The 26,000-nt window shown below is 41.5% G+C and overlaps 1 protein-coding gene across 2 annotated transcripts in view; it reads right to left on the bottom strand.

The window, feature by feature from the left end:
- Positions 1 to 6,083: 6,083 nt before the first annotated feature.
- The window catches only part of rab22a (RAB22A, member RAS oncogene family), a 55,337-nt gene continuing 35,420 nt past the window's right edge, over positions 6,084 to 26,000 (bottom strand). For both annotated transcript variants that reach the window (XM_041203972.1, XM_041203971.1), the window contains exons 4-7: positions 15,734 to 15,805; positions 14,594 to 14,700; positions 7,435 to 7,544; positions 6,084 to 6,542 (exon numbers count right to left, since the gene is read on the bottom strand). In XM_041203972.1, coding sequence (XP_041059906.1) covers positions 6,445 to 6,542; positions 7,435 to 7,544; positions 14,594 to 14,700; positions 15,734 to 15,805 — 387 coding nt within the window. In that variant the 3' untranslated portion in view covers positions 6,084 to 6,444. The remainder of the gene's footprint in view (positions 6,543 to 7,434; positions 7,545 to 14,593; positions 14,701 to 15,733; positions 15,806 to 26,000) is intronic.

Genomic DNA, 26,000 nt, shown 5'->3' with positions numbered 1-26,000 from the left:
CAGCAGCTGTTGCTCAGTTTTCTGTGTCTGCCATCTTTTATCTCACTTGCAGGTGTCCTTGTAGTGGAGGTTTTTTGTGTAACTAAGACTTATTTTTCAGAACAAGCCATATCACAAGCTGTCATGGAGACACCCAAGGTCAGGACATTGGCACCAGCTGGACCTGAACATAGTCAGATGTGATTCTCTCGATAGCACCCCCAACATATGCAGCAACCATAAGCACTGGATGCAAAACACAGATTGCTGTGGGAAATAAGGACTAAATCCAGATAGGACCTTGACTTTTTGTTGCTATCAAGCCCCGCTTGCTTCTTTGCTGCTGTCACTGGCCCTTTCTCTGCCCCTTCCTCCAAAGGAAAATAGAGGTTAAAAACTCCTGATATTGTATTTTGGTGGGATAGGTGTAGGGAGTGTAATTCCACCCATTTAAAAAACAGTGCAAGAAGAAAGATATTGTTGGGAATTTAGCTCTGAGAGATCAAACCATGACTGAAATCTCTGACATTCAGAGATATGCTTCCTTCCTGCCCTTGGAATTGGTGTCTCCATTGGTCAGTTATGCCTCCAAGGCAAAACTGTCCTGTTTCAAAATTAATTTAAGAATGATCCACTGCTGCCCTACATGCCCTGAATATCCATCTAGGATAAGCAGGGGGCTAGGGAGAAACCAGCAGACACTATCATTTTCAAAAAATTATTTAGAAACATGAAACATCCACAGGAGTGGATAGGGTCAAATGTTGCATCTTCTTTAAAAAAGTGGAAAGTGATAAGGCAGGAAATGACAGGTTAGTTAGAGAGGCATGGCTTATCAGGAACAGGGTGGATTTGTGAAGGATAGGTCATATCAGGCCAGTTTAGTTAAATCAGTTAGTTAAACAATTTATCTATAATTTGTGTAAATCAGATAAAGGGACCACAGTGAATGTTGCATATGTGGATTTTCTAGCTCTTGATAAAAGTGCTACGGAAGAGATACAGTTAAAAAATGAATAACACAGTATTAAAAGGAATGTAACTACGTGAATATAAAGTGAATGGAAAGATGGCTATAAGACAGAAATCAAGTGGCATGAATACATGTATGTTTTTTGATTGGTGGCACGTGGGTAGTGGTATGTCCCAGGAATTTAATGTGAGCTCTTGCTTTGTCGTTCACAATAATTTGGACGTGGTGATACAGTTTGCTGTTTCTCAATTAGGAGGCCACAGTAAACTGTTTGGAGGAATGCAAGTGATTGAAGAAAGACATGATTGTAGAGAGAGCAGATAGGTGGCAGATCAAAGCAGAGAAAATGCAAAGTATTGTATTTTGGGAAAAATAACCGTGAATTGAGGCTGTTGAATGAAAAGCAAGGAAGTGACATTGACTTCGTATAAGCCTTTATTGCAATATGAAATATATCTATTAGAGCAATGGGAAAAACAAGTACAGCAAAGGTTTACTCTGTTGATACACAGCATAAGAGGCTATATAGACATGAGGAAATTTGGGAGTTTCAATGGAAGAGAGAGATAACTATGGGGGATCTTAAGATAATAAAAGGTTTTCAGGGGTAGAAAGTGCAAGTTCCTATTGGTTGGTGAATTGATAACAATGGGTAAGGACACAGAAAATTCCACAAGAATGAAGCTGGCAGGCAAAAGAGGTTTATCTCCTTTTTAATTCAACAGGTTATCAGAACAAGGAATGCTTTCCCACAAGCAGTTACTGAGGCAACATTTATAACAGTGTTACAAAGGGAACTTTTAAATATTTAAAAAGGAAAAATATGAAAGAGTTGGTAAAAGGGTTTAAATTAGTTAGGTTAACAAATCCAACTCTGGCAATTGGGTGAATACTATTCATCTGTGTGGATTTTTTTCTATTTCAAAAAAAATTCTCTTACCTAAAAGGAATTTGTACTTAGGTTATATGGCACAGATACACTCTCCACAAACTACAGAAGCCTAGCTTAGCATTATTGACTCTGGGAAATTACACACATAACATGCACTTAAATACCACTAGAGATAAACAACGTTGCACAGAATCACTTAATTTCAACTTAAACTGCAGCAGATCCGAGTGATTTAACTAACTAGTTAACACTAACACCAGATCCCCAAAATGAATCGCCCTGCAGGTCTTGCAGATTATATTGTGGAGCAGGCACAACCAACAATGAAGGTAACCTGAAAAGGTCATCTAACTTGCGTCTTTATTATGTTCCTGCCTGGAAGATGTAGAATGAAAGGTTTAGGATAGGCAGCATTGTGTAGGAGCCATAGGTAAATTGTCAGGTAAAAGCAAAAAACTGTGGATGCTGGAAATCCAAAACAAAAACAAAAATACCTGGAAAAACTCAGCAGGTCTGGCAGCATCTGTGGAGAGGAACACAGTTAATGTTTCGTGTCTGCATGACTCTTCAACAGAACTGTTTGGAGGAATGTTGAATCTTCTGTTGAAGAGTCATGCGGACACGAAACGTTAACTGTATTCCTCTCCACAGATGCTGCCAGACCTGCTGAGTTTTTCCAGGTATTTTTGTAAATTGTCAGGGCCTATCTAGCATTGTTCTGTGACAACAATGCTACCAGTTGTGGCCTAATTGAGAGAAGTTAAATAAGCAGCCAAGGACAGACTGACTACCCTTAGTTCAAATCAATTGATGTGCAAAATACACAATTACTTCCAATTCCATTTAAGACAGCCCATCCCATCCTGTTACTACTATCAATTCTAGGAGATGCTGTTAAAGAGACAATGTCCTACCTTTAACCAAAATGGAGGGCTCCTCAGCTGCATAAAAAAACGGTGTTAAACTACAACTATGGTTACTGCCATCAGACTCCACAAGCTAAACTGCGGTCTTTATGGTGTTGCCATCAGGTCCTCATTCGCTCACCAAATCCTTTGGCTGATTCCAATCTCTCACACTAATCCTTCTTCAAATCCTTCTTCACCTCCGTCTCCTGGCAGAGACACCTGTCAGTAATCCAGGAGGCCTCTCTCAAAAATTCCTTCTGCCTCATCATAGCAATTTAGCAAGCCTGAAGTGACCCCAAAACCCACTTAATTGTTAGAATGATTTGTATGCCATGGGCTGTAATTACCCTCTTTTCCAAAAGTCCATTTAGTACGTTCTTGAAGAACCATAAAGAGATTCAATCAGTACATTTTCAAGTCTAGGTCCACCAGATAATCAGCCTCTACGTGGGAAAGGGAGAAATGTGGACAACTACAACAGGACCATAAACCTGCCTGAATGTAAACACTCATTTGTATCCCCCATGCCAACCTTCTGGAAAATGGTGCTGCCAATGCAGTTTAGTAAAACAATCCAGACATCCAATCTCACTCCCTCCTTCCTCTTTTGATATGGGTGACCTCTAGCTCTACCTGTCCTCACACCTCAAACATACTATCTTACTTTCATATTGTCTTTGCCTTGGATCAGATTCCCTCCAGATTGAAGGATGTTGCTATAAATATTAATTACGACAAATCTATTTAAGAATCTCAACAAAGGACTGTTTTTTAAAACCAAGATTTTATCCTGAGAAACAAACTCACTCCCCTTGCACTTCTTGTTCGGAGGTGGATGTGAATCCATTCATTAGGTTGTGCTGAGAACTCACCTTTCCAAGTGCTTAGGTGGGTTTACTGCATCAGAGTATGGAATTTTGCATTATTACCATAAACATTCAAACAAACACACTGAATTTTATTTGCCCATGAAAGTTAGCACTGCATTGCACTGTGAAAATTATTTTTAACATGGGGGAAAAGGGAGAAATGTGGACGACTACAACAGGACCATAAACCTGCCTCAATGTAAACACTCTCATTTGTACTTCCCATGCCAACCTTCTGGAAAATGGTGCTGCCAATGCCATTTAGATGTACTTGCTGCTTAGCTATCTGCTGCGGCTCAGTGGTCTCACTCACTTTGGAGGTAGACGATTGTGGGTTCAAGTCCGACCCCACAAATTTGAGCACAAAATCTAGGCTGACACTCCAGTGAAGCCCTGAGGTCAGGGGTGCTGCCCTTCATGGAAGATGTTAAACAAAGGGCTCATCTGTACTCTTGTGTGGCTGCAAAAGATCTCATGGCATTATTTCAAAGAAGAGCAGGGGAGTTCTCTCCAGTGACCTGGCTGATTATTTATCCCTCAACCAATATTACTAAATCAGACTACCTGGTCTTTAAACCTTTGTTTGTAGGAGCCTGCCATGTGGAAATTGATTGCCATAACATTGACTACACCTCAAAAGTACTTAATTAACTGTAAAGTGCTCTGGGGCATCCTGAGGTCATGAAAGGTGCTATATGAATGCAAGCTGCTTCTTTCTAAATCTGAAAACATCACCATCTAATGTTCAAGTTATATGAAATTACTGGGGTGAAAGCCACATAGACCACTATTCCCAGCTGGATAGTTACACTACTCCCAACAGAAAAGGGATACTAAAATTACACTGATAGCTAACTGGCCCGGCCTAGGTTAGGTTATCCATATCCATCGAAAACCAAGGGAGAGGCTGGAATCACTAATGTAATGGCAGGTTTCTCAACAAGAAAGTCGTAATTCAACCATTTTGAGTGGTTTGAGATTTTTGCAAATCAGAATTGCCTATTTCAGGTAGACCAACTACAGCAAGGGAAAAATAAACTTCAACATGTTCTTTGGTGGAGCGGGTTGGAGGCAAAGAATGGAGAAAAACAAGAGAAAGGTGCACTGTGATTAACCCTCAGACATTCTTCCTCAACCATGGCAATTAGCCAATAGATAATCCCAACAACATGTTGAAGAGTACCAACAACCGTCACTAAATACCCAGCAGCATTCATTTAACTCTGGCCAAATTGATCATGCATAAACTTTCTTGGATTTCACACCTTAAGTTGCACTCATCCATGATAACCAGCAGTGTCTTGCTGACATGGTTACAGTAAATGCAATGCACTAATACATTAAAGAGCCACAATCCCTTTTACAGCTCCTGCCACTTTCTGATAATACTCTTTAGTGTTAATCTGGGTGTTCTTTTAAAATCGAACACCCTACTGATTTATATCTCTTAAATCTCTCATATCATCCACTTAAGCAAGCATGGTTTGCAGACATACATTCACATACAGATTGAATTACCAGAAAACAAACTACACAACCTACTTCATTCCCTTCCTTGGTTTTCAACGCAAGGATTTAAACATTGCCGTCTAAGCTGTGCAAACCTTTACCCCATACTCAGAAATCCAGGCCCACTTCACCATCAGTTAAAATTTGCTGTTGTAGGATTAAATACAAGAGCCAAGAATACTTCCCTGGACTTAAGACACTATTCCTTTCTGTATAGAGATGCAGGTTGCCTTCTCATCTGACTGTTGCGACCTTTGATGGGGTAGATTTTAGAGTCACCAGCTGGCTCCCCTTCAGACATGAGATTCTACAGCGAGCTTCTGCAGAATACTTGACCACGAAGCACACTAAAGCAGAACTCCAGCTTGTCCTCACCAGCCACCCACATGCACAAAGTTTCAGCAGGGTAGGCAGGGTGATCAGGAGCAGGAACAGTAGTTACTTTTTCCCTTCCCTGGTCAGATCGGGTAACGTAGCACAGACCAAGATCAAACCTGGGACTACACAACATGGCGTATTTATCTAATTAGCCACAAGGGGAGGTAATAGTTTTCTCCTTACAACTGTACAGAGACCATCATATGTTGAAGCCTGCCTGCTTCGAAGTGGCAGTAACTCACCTCACTTGGATATTCGTAACAGCCAGAGGGCAACAGGCATAGAGAGGGAGAGATGGAGGTTTTTGGATCCTTTCAATCCAAAGTGTTTGAGTTCAAACAGTCATGTTCTGCAGACCGAACTGTGCCTTCCTTAAACAAAAGGTTCTTCTTTTGCTGGGAATATGTAGTCGTGGAATAGTTACATGCTTAACAATGTATTTCTGAGCACTTGGTTCAAGAGGTTTTAAACAAAAGGAATCATTTTAGATTGTTGAACTTGAGCAAAGAGCTGCAAAGTGCATTTTAAAAAGGGAGTCCAATTCTTGGTTACAAAACACAAACTAAACAAAGTGCTTCAGTTTTATAATTTCCCTTTTTTATGCAATTAATTGAGGTCTATTTACATGAAATGGAAAAAACCCAAGTTTGGTTTTGTACCTCTGTACCAGACTGCCGTTGGACATCATTTAAACCATTCCCCGGTTCATTGGTTTCCCTGCTCTTGGACATATTGAGGAGTGAAACACAAGCGATTGAAAAAGTGCTTGGAGCACCTGTGGAAGAATGTGGCATAATAATTTTAAGAACGGTGATTATTCTTCCTTTGAGGACAGCACAGCACAGCAGAAAGGCTGAATGCAAGAGGGATGGTTTCACAGGGATCCATCCATCTTTTTACGTGCTTGCTCCGAGCCAGTCCAAGCACCGAGAACGGTCAGCAACAGCTACGTCTTGTGTCAGAAGGTTGTCTCCTCAGCTTGAATCCTTTATTGTTCGCTCCTGGGTTGACAGCTGTTGAAGGAATCCGACGACCTAAAGAGCCAGGGGAAAAGAAAGCTGAAATAACTTTGACCTCTAGGAAGACTTTTTTGATCTACATGACAAGGGTCATAGTGGGATTGGGGGCTGGCGGAGATGGTGTGTGGGGAGGCAGGAAAGTGGTGTTAAAGCCAAAAACAGATCTTGTTGAATAGCAGGACAGTTCTGAGGTGCCAAATGACCTACTGATGCTCCTATTTCTTACATTCTTATTTTGACTGCATCAGTCATGGTCTGCTCTGTCAAAGTTTAGCACTTCATTATTTGGCAAATAATACAGGAAACATATTTTCTGACAGATCAGATTGGGATTATAACTTTCAAGCATACAATGATGCTGTTCTTCTTGATAACACAGAACTTGTGCTAAAAAGAACAACGAAACAAACCGATGCTCAAACCAAAGCTCCGGCAGTGTGACAGCCCACTGCCCATGATCATATTAAGTCAATATAAATTTGTTCTAGTTTATTTGAGATTTGTTGAAACTCAGGACTTGGAAAGAAGCTACTGAGACAGGAGGAAAGGTTATTTGGTTTGATTGCACGCATGAGCATGTGCAAACCTCGTAACTCTTGAAGAGATTGTAACTAGCTTACTTATCCTTTCACATAGGAGGCTCACAGCTTTGTAGCAAATGTCAGTGATTTGTAGTTTTGAGATGAATTGTTAACGATCCAAACTGGCAAAGAACAGCCAGACTCAGAAGCCCCATCAAAACTGCTGGGGATTAGCAACCTCTCATTGGTACTGTTGGCTGCCAGTGATCTAATTATATTTAAAATTCTCACTGTTTTTTTCTTGGGTGGTGTGGGTAATACAGATGAAAACATGAGGCACACAGAATCTTTAACGATGAACTTCACAGAGCTAAGGCCATACTCACTAATTTCTGCAAACAGCTCATTGATGTTAATGGCATTTTTGGCACTAGTTTCCACAAAGACTGCATGGATGGAATCTGCATAGTCCTTGGCATCCTTTTCAAGTACTTCCCTGCAATAAAAGTCAAAAAGATGAGCATATGTTTGGTTTATATAATTCAGGAAAGATCTTCAGGAAAGGACTAATACAGGTGAATGATGGCGAGGTAACATTTACACTCCTTCAACCCATCTCTAATTTATTGAATGCAATTTAAGGGGAGGCGATGGCACAGTGGTATTGTCACTGGACTAGTATTCCAAAGACCCAGGTTAATGCTCTGGGGACCTGTGTCCCAATCTGTCGTCCTTACCTGGTCTGGCCTACATGTGACTCCAGACCTACAGCAATGTGGTTGACTCTTAACTGCCCTCCGAACAAGAGCAATTAGGGATGGGCAATAAATGCTGGCCTAGCCAGCAGTGCCCACATCCCAAGAATGAATAAAAAAAAATTAAATCTGTAGTTTTGGGGGACTGTTGGGAGGGAAGGGTTAGGCCTGCAACGGTCATCATTCAAAGTAGCATTTAAAATAGTGTGTCAGAATTGCAAACCTTTTCTTGAGGTAAACACACTTCTATTACAGATTGCAAATATCAGCAGTACCAACTGCGAATTGAGAGATTGATTTGTCACAAATGTATTTTATATATAATGGGCAGAATAGTCACAAGATGGGTAACAATGAGATGAGGTTTGATTCAAGGTTCCATCTGCAGGCAGAAGAACAGCCAGCAAGCTAATGACACTGTCAATAAAGTTGCATGTTGCCAACCACATCGGGTCTCTAATGGCATTAAGGCACCTCCTTGATTTATTGCTGCTAGGCCACACGATGTAAGCAGACAGTGACAGGTCTGACAAATCTAAAATTCCTTAAGAAAATTTCTCTTGCTCCTTAAGCTGATTACATCTTTGCTACTGGAAGCTGTCTTCTGCCTAGCAACAAAACCCAGCTTCAGTTCCAATTATGGCTGAGGTGGAGGTGAAGAAAGATAGTTAAACTATTTCTCACCATGCTGAAGGTACGTGGACATACACATCCTTTAGGAGGTGAAATCAGGGCCTAGGTGCAAAGTTATGGTCTCTTTAAAGTGCTCAAATCATCAGTTTTAGGCAAAAAAAATTTTGACAACAGACGTAGATCTCCTATGTCACTGTTCAGAGGATTGCTGTATGGTGTGATATTTAGCTGCTAATGCGGCGTATCTTTAAGGCTGGTCCTTTGATTGTCATATCCAAATATCAGAGGGCAGTTGGAACTGCTGTAAAGTTTTGGTTCCAGGTCAATGATCGATTTTATTTTTCTCTCCCCAGATTATCAAAGTTTGATGAAAATGCATTCATTACATGCTACAGTTTAAAACTTTTCAACACTGATCCTTTTCACAAACAGAGTAACCAGTAGATGGGAGTGTTGAGCCAAGCCAGAAGGTTCAGAAACATTGTGAAAGCAGTATTTTAAACTTTAATGGTTCTGTATTATCACTAATGTTTGTGGCAGCTGTTAATGTTCACTTTCTAAAAACAGATTCCCACCTTTTAAGTTATCCCAACAGTACTGCAATTTTGAAACCACAGCACTTGGCGAGTTTCTGAAATAATGCACGCTGGAGAGAGCAGGGTGTGAGGAGGGATTTTTTGCCAGAATTTACTGCACAAAATAACCAGCAGTGTGTTAAATATTACAAGTGATCCACCCATTCCTTACTGTGAGGATTACAGTACTATTTCCCCATCAAAACCAGCCCCAAGTGAAGAAAAATTTTTATTTTTTAAATTGGCAATAAGCACTGGTCCCTATTTCTGTACTGTCCCTGTACATTAAATTTCATCGATATCAGTAAAGAGATTACCTTGGGTGTAAAGTCTTTGGTCAGTGCAGCACCAAGCCAGAGTGCTCACCAACGTTTGGCCAAGGCCCTAAACTCAAGCAGGTTATGAGGAAAGGCCGAGTAGGTTCGATCTGTACTCTGGAGTTTAGAAGAACGACAGATAGTCTCGTTGAAACAATTATGATTCTGAGGGGGCTTGACAGGGTAGATACTGAGAGGATATTTCCTCTCGGGGGAGGGGGAGGGGGGTGGAATCTTGACCAAGGATGCATAGCTTAAAAAAAAAGGAGTTGGCCACTTAAGATGGAGATAAGGAGGAATTTCTTCTCAGGGGGTTGTTAGTCTTTGGAATTCTCTCTCATGCAGTGGAGGCTGGGTAATAAAGGCTGAGGCAGACAGATTTTTATTGACAAGGGAGTCAAGAGTTACAGGACACAGGCAAGAAAATGGAGTTAAGGCCACAATCAGATCAGCCATGATCTTATTGAATGACAGAGCAGGCTCGATAGGTTGAACGGCCTACTCCTGTTCCTATTTCTAATGGTATTATGCTTGAGGCCGATCACAAGACACTATCCTATGTATATCTTGCTTGTTAGGATGCAGGCAGAGAGCAGAAGGTTACAGAAGGTAGGAGGCATATTAGCAGATGGCTAAGAGGTGGGAGGGAGAGGTTGCAACACTATCCTGTTAGGTGTTTTTCAATCTTGGCTAAATCTGCTTATGCATTTCACTGCGCTGATAGGATTCTCCAAGTTTCATCTCTGAAGTAGGTGACACTATTGTGTACGAGGCCACATGTAGAGGCAAGACAAGTGGACTGCAGTCCAATGCAGCCACTTGCCCCATCCAGAATCAGGAAGTCTCCAATTTCACACCACCCATCGATTTTCACCTCATCACCATGACCGCCCCACTCCTTCCCAACATCGGTTTAAAAATTCAAACTAGTTCCCAGCAGAGACAAACGCAGCTTTTGAATGTACATGAGGGCCTCTGGCCTCGAGACCCAGGATTAAGAGTTGATTACTTAATAGGGCTTCCCTGACAGTGACCATTATTAACTAGACGACCGAAAAGGAGCCCCACACTACATCCTTGCACCCAACCCTTCTGCCCCCAAACACCAGAACTGGTCCCCTCTATCCCAAGACCTTGTATCTTTCCCCTGACTCCCCACCCCAAACCATTCCTGGGAACATCCTCTTCACTGCATCTTTCCCAATGGCACCACACAAACTAGTTTCTATTACTCCCAAACCTATCAACTGCCTATTCTGTTCCAGAATGATCCCCCAGCACCCAAACCACCACTAAGCACATAAGGGGCTTGAGCAATTGCAATACTGGGGTTGTTAGTGGTGGGTTGGGTGTTGGGAGACCACCACCACCAGGGAAAAGTTACTGGGAAAACTATGAGACTAATGGCTGACAAGTCCCCTGGACCTGATTCTCGCATCGTAGGGCTTAAAAGAACTGGCTGAGATATTGATTATAATCTTCCAAAATTCCTTAGATTCTGGAAGGGTGGCAGTGAATTGTAAATAATAAATGTAACACCTTTATTCAAAAAAGGAGGGAGGCAAAACAGAAAACCTTAAGCCAGTTGGCCTAACATCTGTCATAGGGAAATAGCTAAAACCATTATTGAGGAGGTTATGGCAGAATACTGAGAAAATCAGAATGGGCTCAGGCAGAGTCAACATGGTTTTGTGAAAGGGAAATCCTGTTTAACTAATTTATTAGAATTCTTTGAGAAAGTAACAAGAAAGGTGGATAAAGGGGTGTAAATGTGGTGTACTTGGATTTCTAAAAGGCTTTAATAAGGTGCCATCCCAAAGGTTACTACACAAAGTAAGAACTCATGGTGTAGGGAGTAACATATTAGCATAGATAGAAGGCTGGTTAGCTAGTAAGAAGTAGGGCATAGGGATAAATAGGTCATTTTCAGGTCAGCAAGCTGCAACTAGCATCAGTGCTGAGGCCTCAACTATTTACAATCTACCAATGACTTGGATGAAGGGATTGAATGTAAGGCAACTTAAATTGCAAGGTAGGTAGGAAACTAAGTTGTCAGGAGGAAGTAAAGAGTCTTCAAAGGGATATAGAAATGTCAGATAAGAGTATAATGCAGGAAAAATGTGAACTTGTTCACTTTGGCAGGAAGAATAGAAAAGCAGCATATTATTTAAATTGAGAGATTGTAGAACTCGGTGGCACAGAGGGATCTGGGTGTTCTGGTACACGAATCACAAATAGTGTGTAGGTACAGCAAGTGATTGGGAGGGTAAATGGAATCTTGGCATTTATTGCAAAGGGAATTGAATATACAAGTAATGAAGTTTTACTGCAGGTATACTTGGCCTTGGTGAGACATCTGGAGTACTGTGTACAGTATTCATCTCCTTATTTGAAAAGGGGTAAAATTGTGTTAGCGCTTCAGAGAAGGTTCACTTAGCTCATTCCTGGGATAAAGGGCTTATCCAATGAAGAAAGGTTGAGCAGGTTTGCCCATTGGAGTTTAGAAGAATGAGAGGTGATCTTATTGAAACATATAAGATCCTGAGGAGGCTTGATAGGGTGGACACAAAGAGGTTGTTTCCTCTTGTGGGGAGACTAGACTAGGGAACAGTTTAAAATTTAAGAGTTCTTCCTTTTAAATGGAGATAAGGAAAACTTTTTCTCTGAGAGTCAGTCTGTGGAATTCTCTTCCCCAGAAAGCATTGGAGGCTAGGGTCACTGAACTTATTCAAGGCTGAGTTAGATAGATTTTGGATATAAAATGGAGTTAAGAGTTGTTGGGGGCCGACAGGAAGATGGCGTTGAGGTCAGAATCAGATCAGTCATGACCTTATTGAATGGTGGAGCTGGCTTAAGTGGTCATATGGCCTACTCTTGCTCCTAGGTTCCTATGATATTCACCCAAGCAGGAACTCCTCTTTCATCCTACCAGATCTGGAAGCCCCCTTCCCAGTGCTCAAGCACACTCTGGTCACTGATCTCAGACCTCTGCAATCTGGTATTCCCAACACACAGACACACATTCATCCATCCCAATGCTCCACATGCAGTCCCTGCATTCAACCTCGACTATCTTCTCTTTCTTTCTATTCTGCACTTAATAGTTGAGATAAGTTAACTCTGAACAGTGTACGTCTACTGATTAAGTTCCCTGGAAACATGCAGTTAATCACACTGCACATTTAAACATTGCATCCCCAACTCATCATGAGCAATGCCACAGGAGATCTGCCAATACAGAAATTGAGATTAGTCTGTCACACATTGTATAAACTTATTTAAGAAAAAACGCTGGTGTTATCCAATTTGCAAAGAAACCAGGTCAGCCTCAGGAAGTGTCTTCTAATTGACTTAAGGAATCATACTTCTTTTTATGTACTCTATAAAGGGAGTGTCAAACTGCCCATAAGCAATTTTTTTCTAATTGAGTTCAGTAAGGCACAGAAATGAAGCTCCATGATTTTGGATAGGACAGACTAGTTATGCATAGCTGCACTTTAGCAGTAATTGTGTCATATGGCATAATACTGGCGTTATTAAACAATACAGCATGCTAGTTATCATAACCAACATGCAGGACAGCCATTACTAGAAATTTATAAAATATCAACAAAAACCTAAACACCAAACCATGCACACATTTTAATTTTGGTCACAACAGTACATAAAACATAATTCATTTCTGACCTATGCGATGAACATTTGTTTCTACAAGGTATCCATACTAACTTTACTTCTCATGTTGCCTATAATACTCAAGACTCCTGATGAGAAGGAATTCTCTCCATAACATTCTCAAGGGCTCGCATCATCTGGAATTCACCCTTGTAACACTAAAATCCCCAGCAGAAGAAACTTTCCTTATCCAGAACACTCTGACTCCAACCCATATCTTATCTGAAGCTATCTTTCTAAATCCCTTAGTTCAGTTACTTCAATCAACTCTCCTAACTTTCATACAAACCTAAGAAATAGGAGTAGCCCAGACACCCCCTTAACTCTGCTCCACCATAAATAAGATCATGGTTGACCTTCCATCTCAACTCTGCTTTGCTGCACTATCCCCATATCCCTTAGACAGAACTATTTCAGCCTTTAGCATGCTCAATGACTGAGCAGCCACAGCCCCCTGGGGTAGGGAATGCCAAAGATTCACAACCCTCAATTAAGAAATTTCTCATCATCTCAATCTTAATTGATGGACCCCCCAGTTTCTAAATTCCCCAGCCAAAGGAAACATGCTCTCAGCATCTACCCTGTCATGGACCTTAAGAATTTTATATTTCAACAAGATCACCTCTCATTTTTCTAAATTTTAGGGAATATAGGCCTAGCGTACTCAATCTCTTCTCATACAGCAATCCTTCCACCTGAAGAATTAAACCTAGTGAACTTCTGCTGCTCCACCTCCAAAGCAAGTACATTGCCAGCATATTCTACGTTAGGTAAGGTGACAAAAACTGTACACAGCACTCCATGTGTCATTTCACCAAAGTACAACTGCAGCAAGGCTACCTTACTCTTGTACTCCACCTCCTTGCAATAAAAGGGAGACATACCTTTTGCCTTCCTAAATGCTTCCTCAACCTGAATGCTAATTTTAGAACACCCAAATCTTCTGAATACCAACACTTAATAGTTTCTCACCATTTAAAAATATTCTGTTTTTCTAATCTTCTGATCAAAGAGAATAACCTCATAATTCCTCACATATACTCCATCTGCCCCCTTCTTGGCCAATCACTTAATCTGCCCATATCCTTCTACATAAATTAGTGCCCTCCTCACAGCTTACTTGCCCACTCTGCCTCATATTGCCAGTCAACTTGGATACATTACATTTGGTCCCTTTATCTAAGTCGTTAATTATTTTATCTCAACTATTTACAATCTATAAGTTGTACCACAATTCTGCACTTTTCTCTGAAGCACCTTGGTGTGTTTCATTGTGTAAAAAAAACTATAAAAGATAGTAGTATTTTTTTGAAACAATCCCCTTCTGAATATTTCAATGGAATTGATACTTAAAAAAACACCTGCAAACTGGTGTGAGAGCAGAGGCCTGGAATGAGTATCTCCCTTTGTCCCCGATGTCCCAGGCTCCAGCTTGGTCGTCGTCTCAGATGGCAAACTGAGGCAAATGTTTGCTTTGTGACGAGTATTTTATCAACCAAAGCGCAATGCTTGATGCACTTAAAAATCAATTTGTTAAACATGAAAGCATGCTCTCAAGTTTGACCCCAACTCCAGCACAGTGCTGTATACCTGGCGTCAGTAAGGTCACATTTGTTTCCTGCAATTGCTACCACTATATTTGGAGGTCCGTGTTGTCGCAGTTCCTTCACCCAGTTCTTCAACGTTTGCAACGTCTCCTGTACAAGAGTATGATCAGAGTAATTAGTACAGAAAACAACCACCCAGAGGCAATTTATGATATCAAACCATTACCAATTATCAACTTGATAAGTGAAAAAGTAATTTCCACTTCCTCCCATTTGTGTAGCTGCATTAATTGCCCATGAGACGGTTTGTTTCCTGGCACCTGCTGATGAGATGCAGGCACACAGTCCTCGGATCACTAGACCATACATTTTCTTTTTAATACCAGTTCAACTTTCTCTAGCTTCCATGCATTGCCTTGCTCCTGAAGAGCAAGCAGAAGCTTGCCTGTAGTTTCTATTGAAAGTCAAGCCACTTCACTGGACCCAGCCATATGAACTGCAGTTGTCCTTTCCCAAATTGCACAATTCTTTTTGCCAGGAACTTATTCCAGCAGCTCCTCTGAGAATGGACATGCTCCATCATACAGAATGGAATATGCATTTACTGAGGGAGGAAAGCCCCAGAAAGGGAAGGATGACTTAAAACAATAAGTAGGATTCATTAGGTGAATGGGTCAATACTTCAGCAAGTTACTGTGTGGCAATGGCAGGAGGAACCAGAGTATTTACATCCAAGTGAGCAGCTCATTCCTTTTCATTTACGTAGAGTTAAATATTGTAACTGTGGAATCACTGCATGAAACATTACCCACATTACAGTACGGTAATATCTGTTGGCTACTCCAGCAACGTTTACCAAAAATAAACTTTCCTTTCAGTAGAGTCAAAAATATCAATTCCTGAACAATTTTCACCACTTGCCTCTCTTACCGAACTCACAAAAAATTAGTTCAATAAACTATACAGTCTGAGCATCGGCACAGCAAGGAACTGAAAAAGGGCAGGAGTTAAAACTTGAAGTAACAAGAGATTGTTTCTATTAAAATTCAGTTGGTGAGAAATGAGAACATCAGTCTTTAATATTCCAAAGTATTATATGTTTTCACTTTCAGAAGCTTTCAGCATTCCTCACTGTATTAATTCCCATCCTGGAGATGACTGATCGGCAAGCACAATTTCTTACCTCTTTTGTGATATCATATACAATGATTGCAGCAGCTGATCCGCGATAATACATTGGAGCTAACGCACGGAACTGTTCAGGGAAGGAATGGAAAAATAGTTAAATCAACAGGTGAATTGAATACTCAAGATAATGAAAGAAAAGTAATTTGCATTTACCTGTAACCTTTCACATCCTTAGTATGCCCCAAAACTCTGCACAATCAATTCATTACAATAGTGCCTCCACTTCAAAAGCAAAGTAGGAAATAGGGCAATCAATTTGCGCAGTTAGGTCCCACAAACAGCAATGAGATAAATGATGAGATCATCTGTTTTTGTGAAGTTGTTGATGGATAAATATAGTCCTGGACACAGAGGAGAATGCCACTTCTTTGAGTAGTGCCGTAGATTTTTTTCTGCCAAAACAGGGCCTTGGTTTAATACCTCAGCTGTAAGACAGCAAATTTACAGTCCAGCACTTTCTCAGTAATATCCATCCTTAGTAGCACTGATGTCCGATTCCCTTTTGCCACCATCTAAGGTCTTACAAATCCTAATCGGAATAAACCAAGCTCTCTGAAGGTCCATTTATGATGCAACTGGAGCATTATGAATTAAGTCTATTCATACAGACACCATAATTACAGTATAAGTTGACACTGAATTGGAGATAGAGGCCAACCTGCAAGTGAGGCAAGCAGTGCTGTGGGACATTGACAGATTCCTGGCAGGCAGGAGTTGCATTCTGCTCCAATTTGGAGATGGATCGTATGACATCAGGGTCAATGTCAGAAAGCACTGCACAATAAGGGTAGGGGAAATCTGGAAACAACCCCACCACCTCCCCACTCGAAAATCTGTTCAATTAAAAATGTAAACACTGAGTTTGACATATTTTTGTTGGGCAAGTTTATTAAGGGTTGCAGAACCAAAGTTGTAAAATGAGTCAACATACAGGTCAGCAATAATCTAACCAAATGGGTGACAAGGTTTCCTCCAGTAGCAATGCTCTGAACCACATAGAAGATATGCAGTTTAGGGAGGAGAACAGGAGCAGAGCTTTTAGGAATAACAGAGAGGGGTCAGAGAGGCAGACACCATGTTTTTCCAATTACAAAAGGAACTGTCTGGGGCAAGAATTTCGTTCAATTGAAAGACTATTAAAATTAAAGTCATATGAAAGCAAAATGATCCTTATTTGAGGGCATAAACAGAATCTTCCAGGGGGTCACTCGAAAAGTTGCGACAAAAGCTCCAAGAAACTGCTTTGGCAAGAAACCAGGAGGAATGGCTGTGGCTTAGAACAAAATTCCAGGATAATTCAGTCAGACATGAAAGCTGCCATTAATTTCATACTCTATCAGTGATCCAGAGATACTGCATTATAATAATTTGTTACAGTGCTGCTTTAAATTTCTATCTGCGTGGCTCATTGGCACTGCAAGTACAAATGCCTTTTATATGCCTTTTAGAAAGAACATTAAGTTATGAGCAAATTGCCTGATCCTGTTAGCAAGAAGACCACACACTAACACTAATAAAAATGATGTATATGTCAGAGGGAGTGCTGCAATGCCATCAAAGCCGCCTTTTGGATGAGGTATTAAACCAAGGCCCTGTCTATCCTTTCAGGTGGCCATAACATATCCCATGGCAGTATTCTGAAGAGCAGCAGAGAGCTCTGACCAGTGTCCTGGCCAATATTTTGTCACACTTCCTACAAGAATGACTACACTTTTTAAAAAGTATTTCATTGGCTGTAAAGAACTTTTAGGAAGTTTCGAGGGCACGAAAGGCACTATATTAATTATTTCTTTTGCTATAGTTCCGATAATGCATTGAACCAATATCCTGCCTGACATACATGTTCAGTATTGACTAAATGAGGAAGACCAGGAGGGATCCTTCTTATTGAAATTATTCCCAGATTGTTTACTGGGCAAAAGCCGACAGTCAAATTTCTTACCCACAGAATAGTCATGTCAGAATAAAGATGCAAGTTAAAGGCTCATGAAATTGGGGGTAATATATCAGCATGAATGGAGGATTGGTTAATGAACAAGAAGCAGAGAGTAGGGATGGATAGGGAATTTTCAGGTTGGCAGGCTGTGACTAGTGCAGTGCTTCAAGGATCACTGCTTGGATCTCAGCTATTTACAATCTGTATTAATGACTTAGACAAAGAGACAGAGTAACGTATCCAAGTTTGTTGACGACACAAAGCTGGAAATGTAAGTTGTGAGGAGGACAGATAGATTTTTGGTCTCTCAGGGAATCAAGACATATGTGGAGAAAGCAGATAGATCGTACTGAATTGCAGAGCATGCTTGAGGGCCTATATAGTCTACTCCTGCTCCTATTTCTAATGTTATGTTCTTGACTATATGCTGCATTGACAAATAGAAGAATAATATGAACTGAGACTCTAGATTGTCCTGGGAGAAGAATTAAACCCTGGAATAATCATATTACAGGTCGTCAGAAAATTAAGGTAAAGAAAGAAAGCAGAGCTTGCATTTATACAGTGCCTTTCATGACATCAGGGCATCCCAACCATCAAATACTTTTGAAGTGTAGTCAATATTGTAACACAAGAAAATAAAGCAGCCAATTATGCACACAGCAAGGTCACATAAACAGCAATGAATAAATAACCAGATAATCAGCTCTGTGGTGTTACCCAAGGGAACATTGCCAGGACTCTGGGAAGAACTTCTCTGCTGTTCTTCGAAGTACTGCCTAGCTATCATTTCTGCCCACCTGAGGGTGAAGACAGGACTATGACTGATAGCCTCACCAGAAAGATAGCACCTCTGACAGTGCAGCACTCTCAATATTGACAATAAGTGTAAGAATGTGCTGGGATTTGAACCCATGACCTACCAACTCAGAGGTGACTGTGCTTTCAAACAAGCCAAGGCCAATACTCTAGTATTTTAATTAACAATGGTATTAAGATATCAATGAAGATAATGAGCTTTATCTTCCTGGAGTGGCAATCACCGTTGGATTGCAACTCTGCTCCTTAGACTGAAGCTTCACGTTACTTGCCCAGACTTCTGTTCCAGGCCTGCTGAGAACTATGAAGTGTAGCTGCTTCTGGAGGCCTTCAGTGCAGCGTAGCAACATAGGCAGAAGTGAAGCCACACCCCCTTTTTTACAGCACTAACTGCTGTAAACCAGTAAATTTAAAGGGCTCCGTCATTTTGACAGGAGAGAAGGTAAGTGGGTAAAGGAGCGAGGGAGTAGGATGGTTGGGGGTGGAGAAGAATAAAGGGGGTCAGGTTCTTTGTCAGGGCATGGTGGCCTGGGGGATAGCTGGGGTGGGGGAACAGCACTGCCTGGGGGGTCAGGGGCTTTGTGGGTTCTGAAGTGCTTTTACACTCCAGCTGATTTAGAGTTTCACTGGTTTTATTTCGGTTATGAAAATCTCCAAGTGAATCCATGTAAAAATAGAGTAAGAATAGGGTAAACAGCTCATGTCTGCAAGGTTCTGGCCAATTACACAGCAATCCAGGCAGGGTAAAACCAGCAACTGGAGTATAAACTTCCTATGTAAGTGTTGGGGACTTGCTTATGTTGGGACTTCAAACGGGTCCCCGTGTGTACGTTTCGAGTTCCTCTGGTCTCTGACTGACTATCTGGAGATTGGATAATCTGGGCCAACGTATTTTTAACTCAAGTAAATGGAAGAGAACACGCGCAGGCACACAAGAATGAGAAATGGGAGATCTGTTATGGAAATACCTTTGTTAAAATATGAATAAAAAGTCAGTCTAAAAAACCTAAAAGGGCTGTGCTCTGAGCTTTCAATCATATTGAACAGTCTACCAAGACTTGGGGTTGTTCCCATCGATAGCAAAGACTCATGTGTTGCCAATATTTTAAAAGTTTCAGGTTTCAGACCTACTCCTAACTTCTCTGCAGTTCCTGGTTGAAAACTGTAGAATGAAAGCTGCTACACTAAAAGTTGTCTTGTAAGGGATTGCCACGTAGTTTTTCAGTGAGGTGCGGTTCCAGGGATGAGGAACTTCAGTAATGAAGATAAACTGGAGAAATTGAGACTACTTTCCTTGAAGAAATGACAGAGGAGAATTAATAGAGGTATTCAAAATCACGAGGGGTCTAGACAGGATAGTTATGAAGAAACTGTTCCCACTTGTGAAAGGATTGAAAATGAGTGTACACAGATTTAAAGTAATTAGCAAAAGAAGCAGAAGCGACAGGAGGAATAAACTTATTCATGCACCAAGTGGCTGGGGTCTGGAATGTACTGCCCAAGAGAGTGTGGTGGAGGCATGTTCATTCAGGGCACTCAAAGGAGAATTAAAAACAAAAACAGAAATACCTGGAAAAACTCAGCAGGTCTGGCAGCATCGGCGGAGAAGAACAAAGTTGACGTTTCAAGTCCTCATGACCCTTCAACAGAACTAAGTAAAAATAGGAGAGGGGTGAAACATAAGCTGGTTTAAGGTTGGGTGGTGTGGTGGGGGGGGGGCAGAGTTGCAGGGACAAGCAAGCAGTGATAGGAGCAGATCATCAAAAGATGTCACAGACAAAAGAACAAAGAGATGTTGAAGGTGGTGATATTATCTAAAAGAATGTGCTAAATAAGAATGGATAGCAGGACACGCAAGGCACAGATAGCTGTAGTGGGGGTGGGGTGAAATAAGACTAAAAGGGCATAAAAGGTATAGATTTAAAAATAATGGAAATAGGTGGGAAAAGAAGAATCTATATAAATTACTGGAAAAAACAAAAGGGAGGGGGAAGAAACGGAAAGGGGGTGGGGATGGAGGAGGGAGTTCAAGATCTAAAATTGTTGAACTCAATATTCAGTCCAGAAGGCTGTAAAGTGCCTAGTCGGAAGATGAGGTGCTGTTCCTCCAATTTGCGTTGAGCTTCACTGGAACAATGCAGCAAGCCAAGGACAGACATGTGGGCATGAGAGCAGGGTGGAGTGTTAAAATGGCAAGTGACAGGGAGGTCTGGGTCATTCTTGCGGACAGACCGAAGGTGTTCTGCAAAGCGGTCGCCCAGTCTGCGTTTGGCCTCTCCAATGCAGAGGAAACCAAATTGGGAGCAACGAATGCAGTAGACTAAGTTGGGGGAAATGCAGGTGAAATGCTGCAAAGGGGAATTAGACTGTTATCTGAAAAGGAAGAATGTGAGGGTTATGAGGGGAAGGCAGGAGAATGGCACTAGGTGAATTGCTCAGAGAGCTGGTGCAGACATAATAGCTGAGTGGCTTCCTACTGCACTGTAACAATTCTGTGATTCTGTGAATACTGATGTTCATTGGAGAGAGAACAGTGAAGGACAGGATACCAAGTGGGGGCTTCAATTGATTGTTGGCTCTGCTGGAAGCCATGGTAAAGCCGATTTTCATTTGTACTCCAATACAGTTCTAATCACACTCCATGAATCTCACTGCAGGGAAATATTCATGGTAATTAATATTTAACAATTAGTTATTGATTTTAACCATATTATAGTGTCACACTGCAACAATTGCTTTTTCTCACAAAAGGATTCTAATGCAGTCAATCTCCCTTTCTACCAACAAACAATAATCTGCCCATCCAATATAAGAGCCCAAGGAACCGAACCATCTACACACAGGAGCAACAACTGTTGGATGACTTGGTAGATACAAGGATTTTGAATTCACATTCATTTTAACCAAAATAGGACAAGCAGAACACAGTTTAAAACTCAGATAGCCAGCATATATAAAACTAGTAAAGTGCAAAATCTGTATGTTAAAAAAGAGTTTAGTTGGCTGGTCGTTTTCAGTAACAATGTCATCTGGAATGTGGAGTCCAAATATTTGATCTTAAGCCATATATCACTTATTCTTGACCGTTTGACATGTTTAGCACACGTGACAGCTTTTTTTTTAAATCTGCTACTCTGCCAAAATCTCAGAATGACACTGAAGATACAAGTCTTCTTGGCTTGCAAGCAGCCCAGGATAGTATAGGAAACACTGCTGAATGTGGTCCAAGAGGTAGGATCACTTATCAATTATTTCCCATTTGATCACCAACTAGTACTGACGACTCTAGGACCTGTTCTTTTGGGACAATGATAGTTAAAATTCCACCACAAAAGCTGATGCTATTGAAAAACAAAACCCACAAACATTTACCAAAATTAGCAAATGAAGTGTAATAAACTTCAGACACATCCGTGGTTCTGTCTTGAATACGTCCCATTGAATCCAGAGACAGCCTGAAGTCAACAAGGCAGAAGATTTTAAGTGGTGCAATTAATAATGAATTGCAAGTTAAAAAGGCAGGAGTTGATATTGTTGTTTCAAAGTTTTGTGGGAGCTGCAGACTTTGCACAGCAACACAGGGCCAAAAGCTGCTCTGGTCACCCCTCAACCTCTTAATCCATCACTATTGAAAAACTTTAGTTCAACATTTTTTTTTTAAATATGGCCGTTTTGTTTAAGTCCATTACCTATTTAAACTAGATCTAATGAAAGCGTACAATATGGTGAGGAACTAAACTTTTGAAAACAATGGCAGAACTCGAGTGGTGAACACAAGAACGGCAACTGCAGTTGAACAGCAAGAGGCAATGAACTTGGCAGAAAATTGAGCAGGAGCAACCAACTCAATGGGATTATCATGACCTGCACTGCAGTCCACTATCAGATGAACCCAGCATTCAAGATCATTTTAATAGTTACATAGCAGGTGGACACATGTTTTTAAAATTTGTAAAAACTTCTATTAACGAACAATGAGGATAGCTATTATCTGAGTGAGAGCAAGTTGTGAGCACAGAGTATAAGGGATAAAGGCAAAAAACTGCAGATGCTGGAAATCTGAAACAAAAACAAAAAGTGCTGGAAAAAACTCAGGTCTGACAGCATCTGTGGAGAGAAAGACAGTTAATGTTTTGAGTCCGTATGACTCTTCTTCAGAACTAAAGAGAAGTAAAAATATGGTGAAATATATACTGTTTAAAGGGGGTGGGACAGGTGAAGCTGGATAGAAGGCCACTGATAAGTGAAAGCAAAGGAGAGATTGCAAAAGATGTCATAAACAGAAGGTCGAAGAGTAGTTGATGGTGGTGATACTGGCTAAAAGGAGGTGCTAATGGTGACATTAAGAGTAGGAAGCAGAATGAGCATGTAACAGATGGCCCTAGTGGGGGTGGGGACAGTGTGGGGGAAAAAGATCGAAATTGGCTAAAAGGTGGGGATAAAACAATGAAAAAAAACAGAAATAAATTTTTTAAAATGGAAAAATATATATAAAAATTTTAAAATATTTGAAAAAAGGGGATCAACAAGGGATGAGGATGGAGGAGAGAGATCATGGTCTGAAGTTGTTGAACTCAATTTTAGTTCTGGAAGGCTGTAAAGTGCCTAATCGGAAGATGAGATGCTGTTTCTCCAGTTTGCATTGAGCTTCACTGGAACATTGCAGCAGGCCAAGGATGGACATGTGGGTATGAGAGCAGGATGGTGTGTTGAACTGGCAAGCAACAGGAAGGTCTGGGTCATGCTTGCGGACAGATCGAAGGTGTTCTGCAAAGCGGTCAACCAGTCTGCGTTTGGTCTCTCCAATGTAGAGGAAACCACATTGGAAGCAGCGAATGCAGTAGATCAAATTGAAGGCGGTGCAAGTGAAGTGCTGCTTCACTTGAAAGGAATGTTTGGGTGCTTGGACGGTGAGGAGTGGGGAAGTAAAGGGGCAGGTGTTGCACCTTCTGTGATTGCATGGGAAGGTGCTGTGGGAGGGGGTTGAGGTGTAGGGGGATGACGGAGGAGCGGACCAGGGTGCCCTGGAGGGTATGGTCCTTACGGAATGCTGATGGCATGGGGGGGCGGGGGGGGGCTGTTAAGAGATGTGTTTGGCGGTGGCATCATGCCGGAGTTGGCAGATGATGATCCTTTGAATGCGGAGGCTGGTGGGGTGAAAAGTGAGGACAAGGGGGACCCTATCATGGTTCTGGGAGGAAGAATAAGGTGTGAGGGCAGAGGCATGGGAGATGGGTCGGACACAGTTGAGGGCCCTGTCAACCACCATGAGTGGGAAACCTCTGTTAAGGAAGACATGTCAGAAGCACTGTTAAGGAAAGTGGCATCATCGGAACAAATGCGACGGAGGTGAAGGAACTGGGAGAATGGGACGGAGTCCTTACAGGAAGCAGGGTGTGAGGAGCTGTAGTCAAGGTAGCTGTGGGAATTGGTGGGCTTGTAATGAATATTGGTGGACAGCGTTTTAACCAGAAATTGAGACAGAGGTCAAGGAAGGGAAGTGTCAGTGATGGACCATGTGAAAGTGATGGAGAGGTGGAAATTGGAAGCAAAATTAATAAATGTTTCCAGGTCCAGACGAGAGCGTGAAGTGGCACCGAAACACTCATCGATGTACCGGAGAAAGAGTTGTGGGAGGGGGCCCGAGTAGGACTGTAACAAGGAATGTTCCACATACCTCAAAGAGACAGGCATAACTCTGGATAAGGGATGTTTTGCCTTCCCTAGTAATGGGATGTTTACACTTTGGACAGCTGCAATAGTGAACACAATTGAAATGAACATGATCACAAATTGCACTATTATCTCTTTTGGTAGAAGCCTTTGGCTCTTGGTCAGATTTGCCCCAAGGCATATTTAACTTGCATCTGTCCAGATACCCAGTCATGTTTAGCTGGTCGAGATATTTCTATTTGATCATACCAAAGTTCAGTTTAGATTGGATATGAAATTTAAGTTTACCCTGCAATTAAGTAGCAGCTTTTAAAACTAGGGCCAATAGATTCCAGCCAAATAAAAGGACTCTAGGAATCACAAGGTCAATCAATTTATCAGTCTGGAGCTCAGGAACAATGTCTATATATTTCCTAAGTTACTAGCGTGTTGCTATTCAACTGATAATAGCACAGTTTTTCTTGGAGTTCTTACATATTCAATTAAGACTGAGGGAACAAAATGGATGGAGAGGGGCTTTTCCAGGAATGTATTATCTGCATTGCTTACTCCATTCAGAGAGGTGTAGAAACTATTGCAAAAGGCATGCCTAAACCAATAAACAATTAACGATTAAACCATTTTCACTAATTATAGTTGAGGGAAGTGTAGCATACAACACATCGAACAGTCAGAAGTTCAGGTCAGTCTGTATATAAAATCTGTTATTACATGTACGAGCATATTGACTGCTTCTATATATAAAAAATTCCATATGGTGCATTTCTGCTGATGGCTGAAGAGACCAATCCACGATAGCAGGTTATGCCAAAAAGTGCCTTATATGAAGTGGTTATCGGGTGTTGTTTTAGGTTTTCGTTGTTGGTGTCTGCCATTGATAGTCATGGCAGCACATGCTGCTCCATAGGTGATGCTGCCATTTTCCTTTGACATTAGCTAGAGTCTCTCAGGCGCAAGAATTGATATTTAGGGCCTTCATGCTTGCAAGCATCCTTGAAATGGAGCTTTGGGCATCCTACTGGTCATCTAAAAGGACAGGTGCAGCAGGTAAATGGGAACACCACCATGTGGAAGTCCCAGCTCCAAGTCACTCACATCCTGGCTTGGAAATATATCGCTGTTCCTTCACCATCACTGGGTCAAAATCGTGGAACTCCCTTTCGAACAGCACTGTGGGTGTACCCACACCACATGGACTGCAGCAGTTCAAGGCAGCAGATCACCGCCTTCAAGGGCAACAGGGATGGACAATAAATGCTGGCTCAGCCAGCAAAATGCACATCTCGTGAATTAATTTTTTAAAAAGTCAATTTCGTGTAGGTGTACCCACAATGCTGTTAGGAAGAGTTCCAGGATTCTGATCCAGCGACAGTGAATGAATGGTGATATATTTCCAAGTCAGGATGGTAAGTGACTTGGAGGGAAACTTCCAGGTGGTATTCCCATCTATCTGCTGCCCTTGTCCTGCTAGATGATAATGGTCATGGGTTTGGAAGGTGCTGAGGGCCCTTGGTGAATTCCTGCAGTGCATCTTGTAGATGGTAAACCACTGCTGCCACTGTTCTTTGGTGGTGGTGAGAATAAATGTTTGTGGTAGAGGTGCCAATCACATGGACTGCTTTGACCTGGAGGGTGTCAAGCTTCTTGAGTGTTGTGGGAGCTGCACTCATCCAGGCAAGTGGAGAGTATTCCATCACACTCCTGATTTGTGCCTTGCAGATGTTGGAAAGGCTTTGAGAAGTCAGGAGGGGAGTTACTGGTTGCAGGACTGCTAGCCTCTGACCTGCTCTTGTAGCTACAGTATTTATATGGCTAGTCCAGTTCAGTTTCTGGT

This window comes from Carcharodon carcharias, chromosome 14 (assembly GCF_017639515.1).
Source record: "Carcharodon carcharias isolate sCarCar2 chromosome 14, sCarCar2.pri, whole genome shotgun sequence".
In the NCBI taxonomy this organism is placed as follows: Eukaryota; Metazoa; Chordata; class Chondrichthyes; order Lamniformes; family Lamnidae; genus Carcharodon; species Carcharodon carcharias.
Note: the sequence above shows the minus strand (reverse complement) of the source record. Positions and strands in the feature narration are given on the sequence as shown.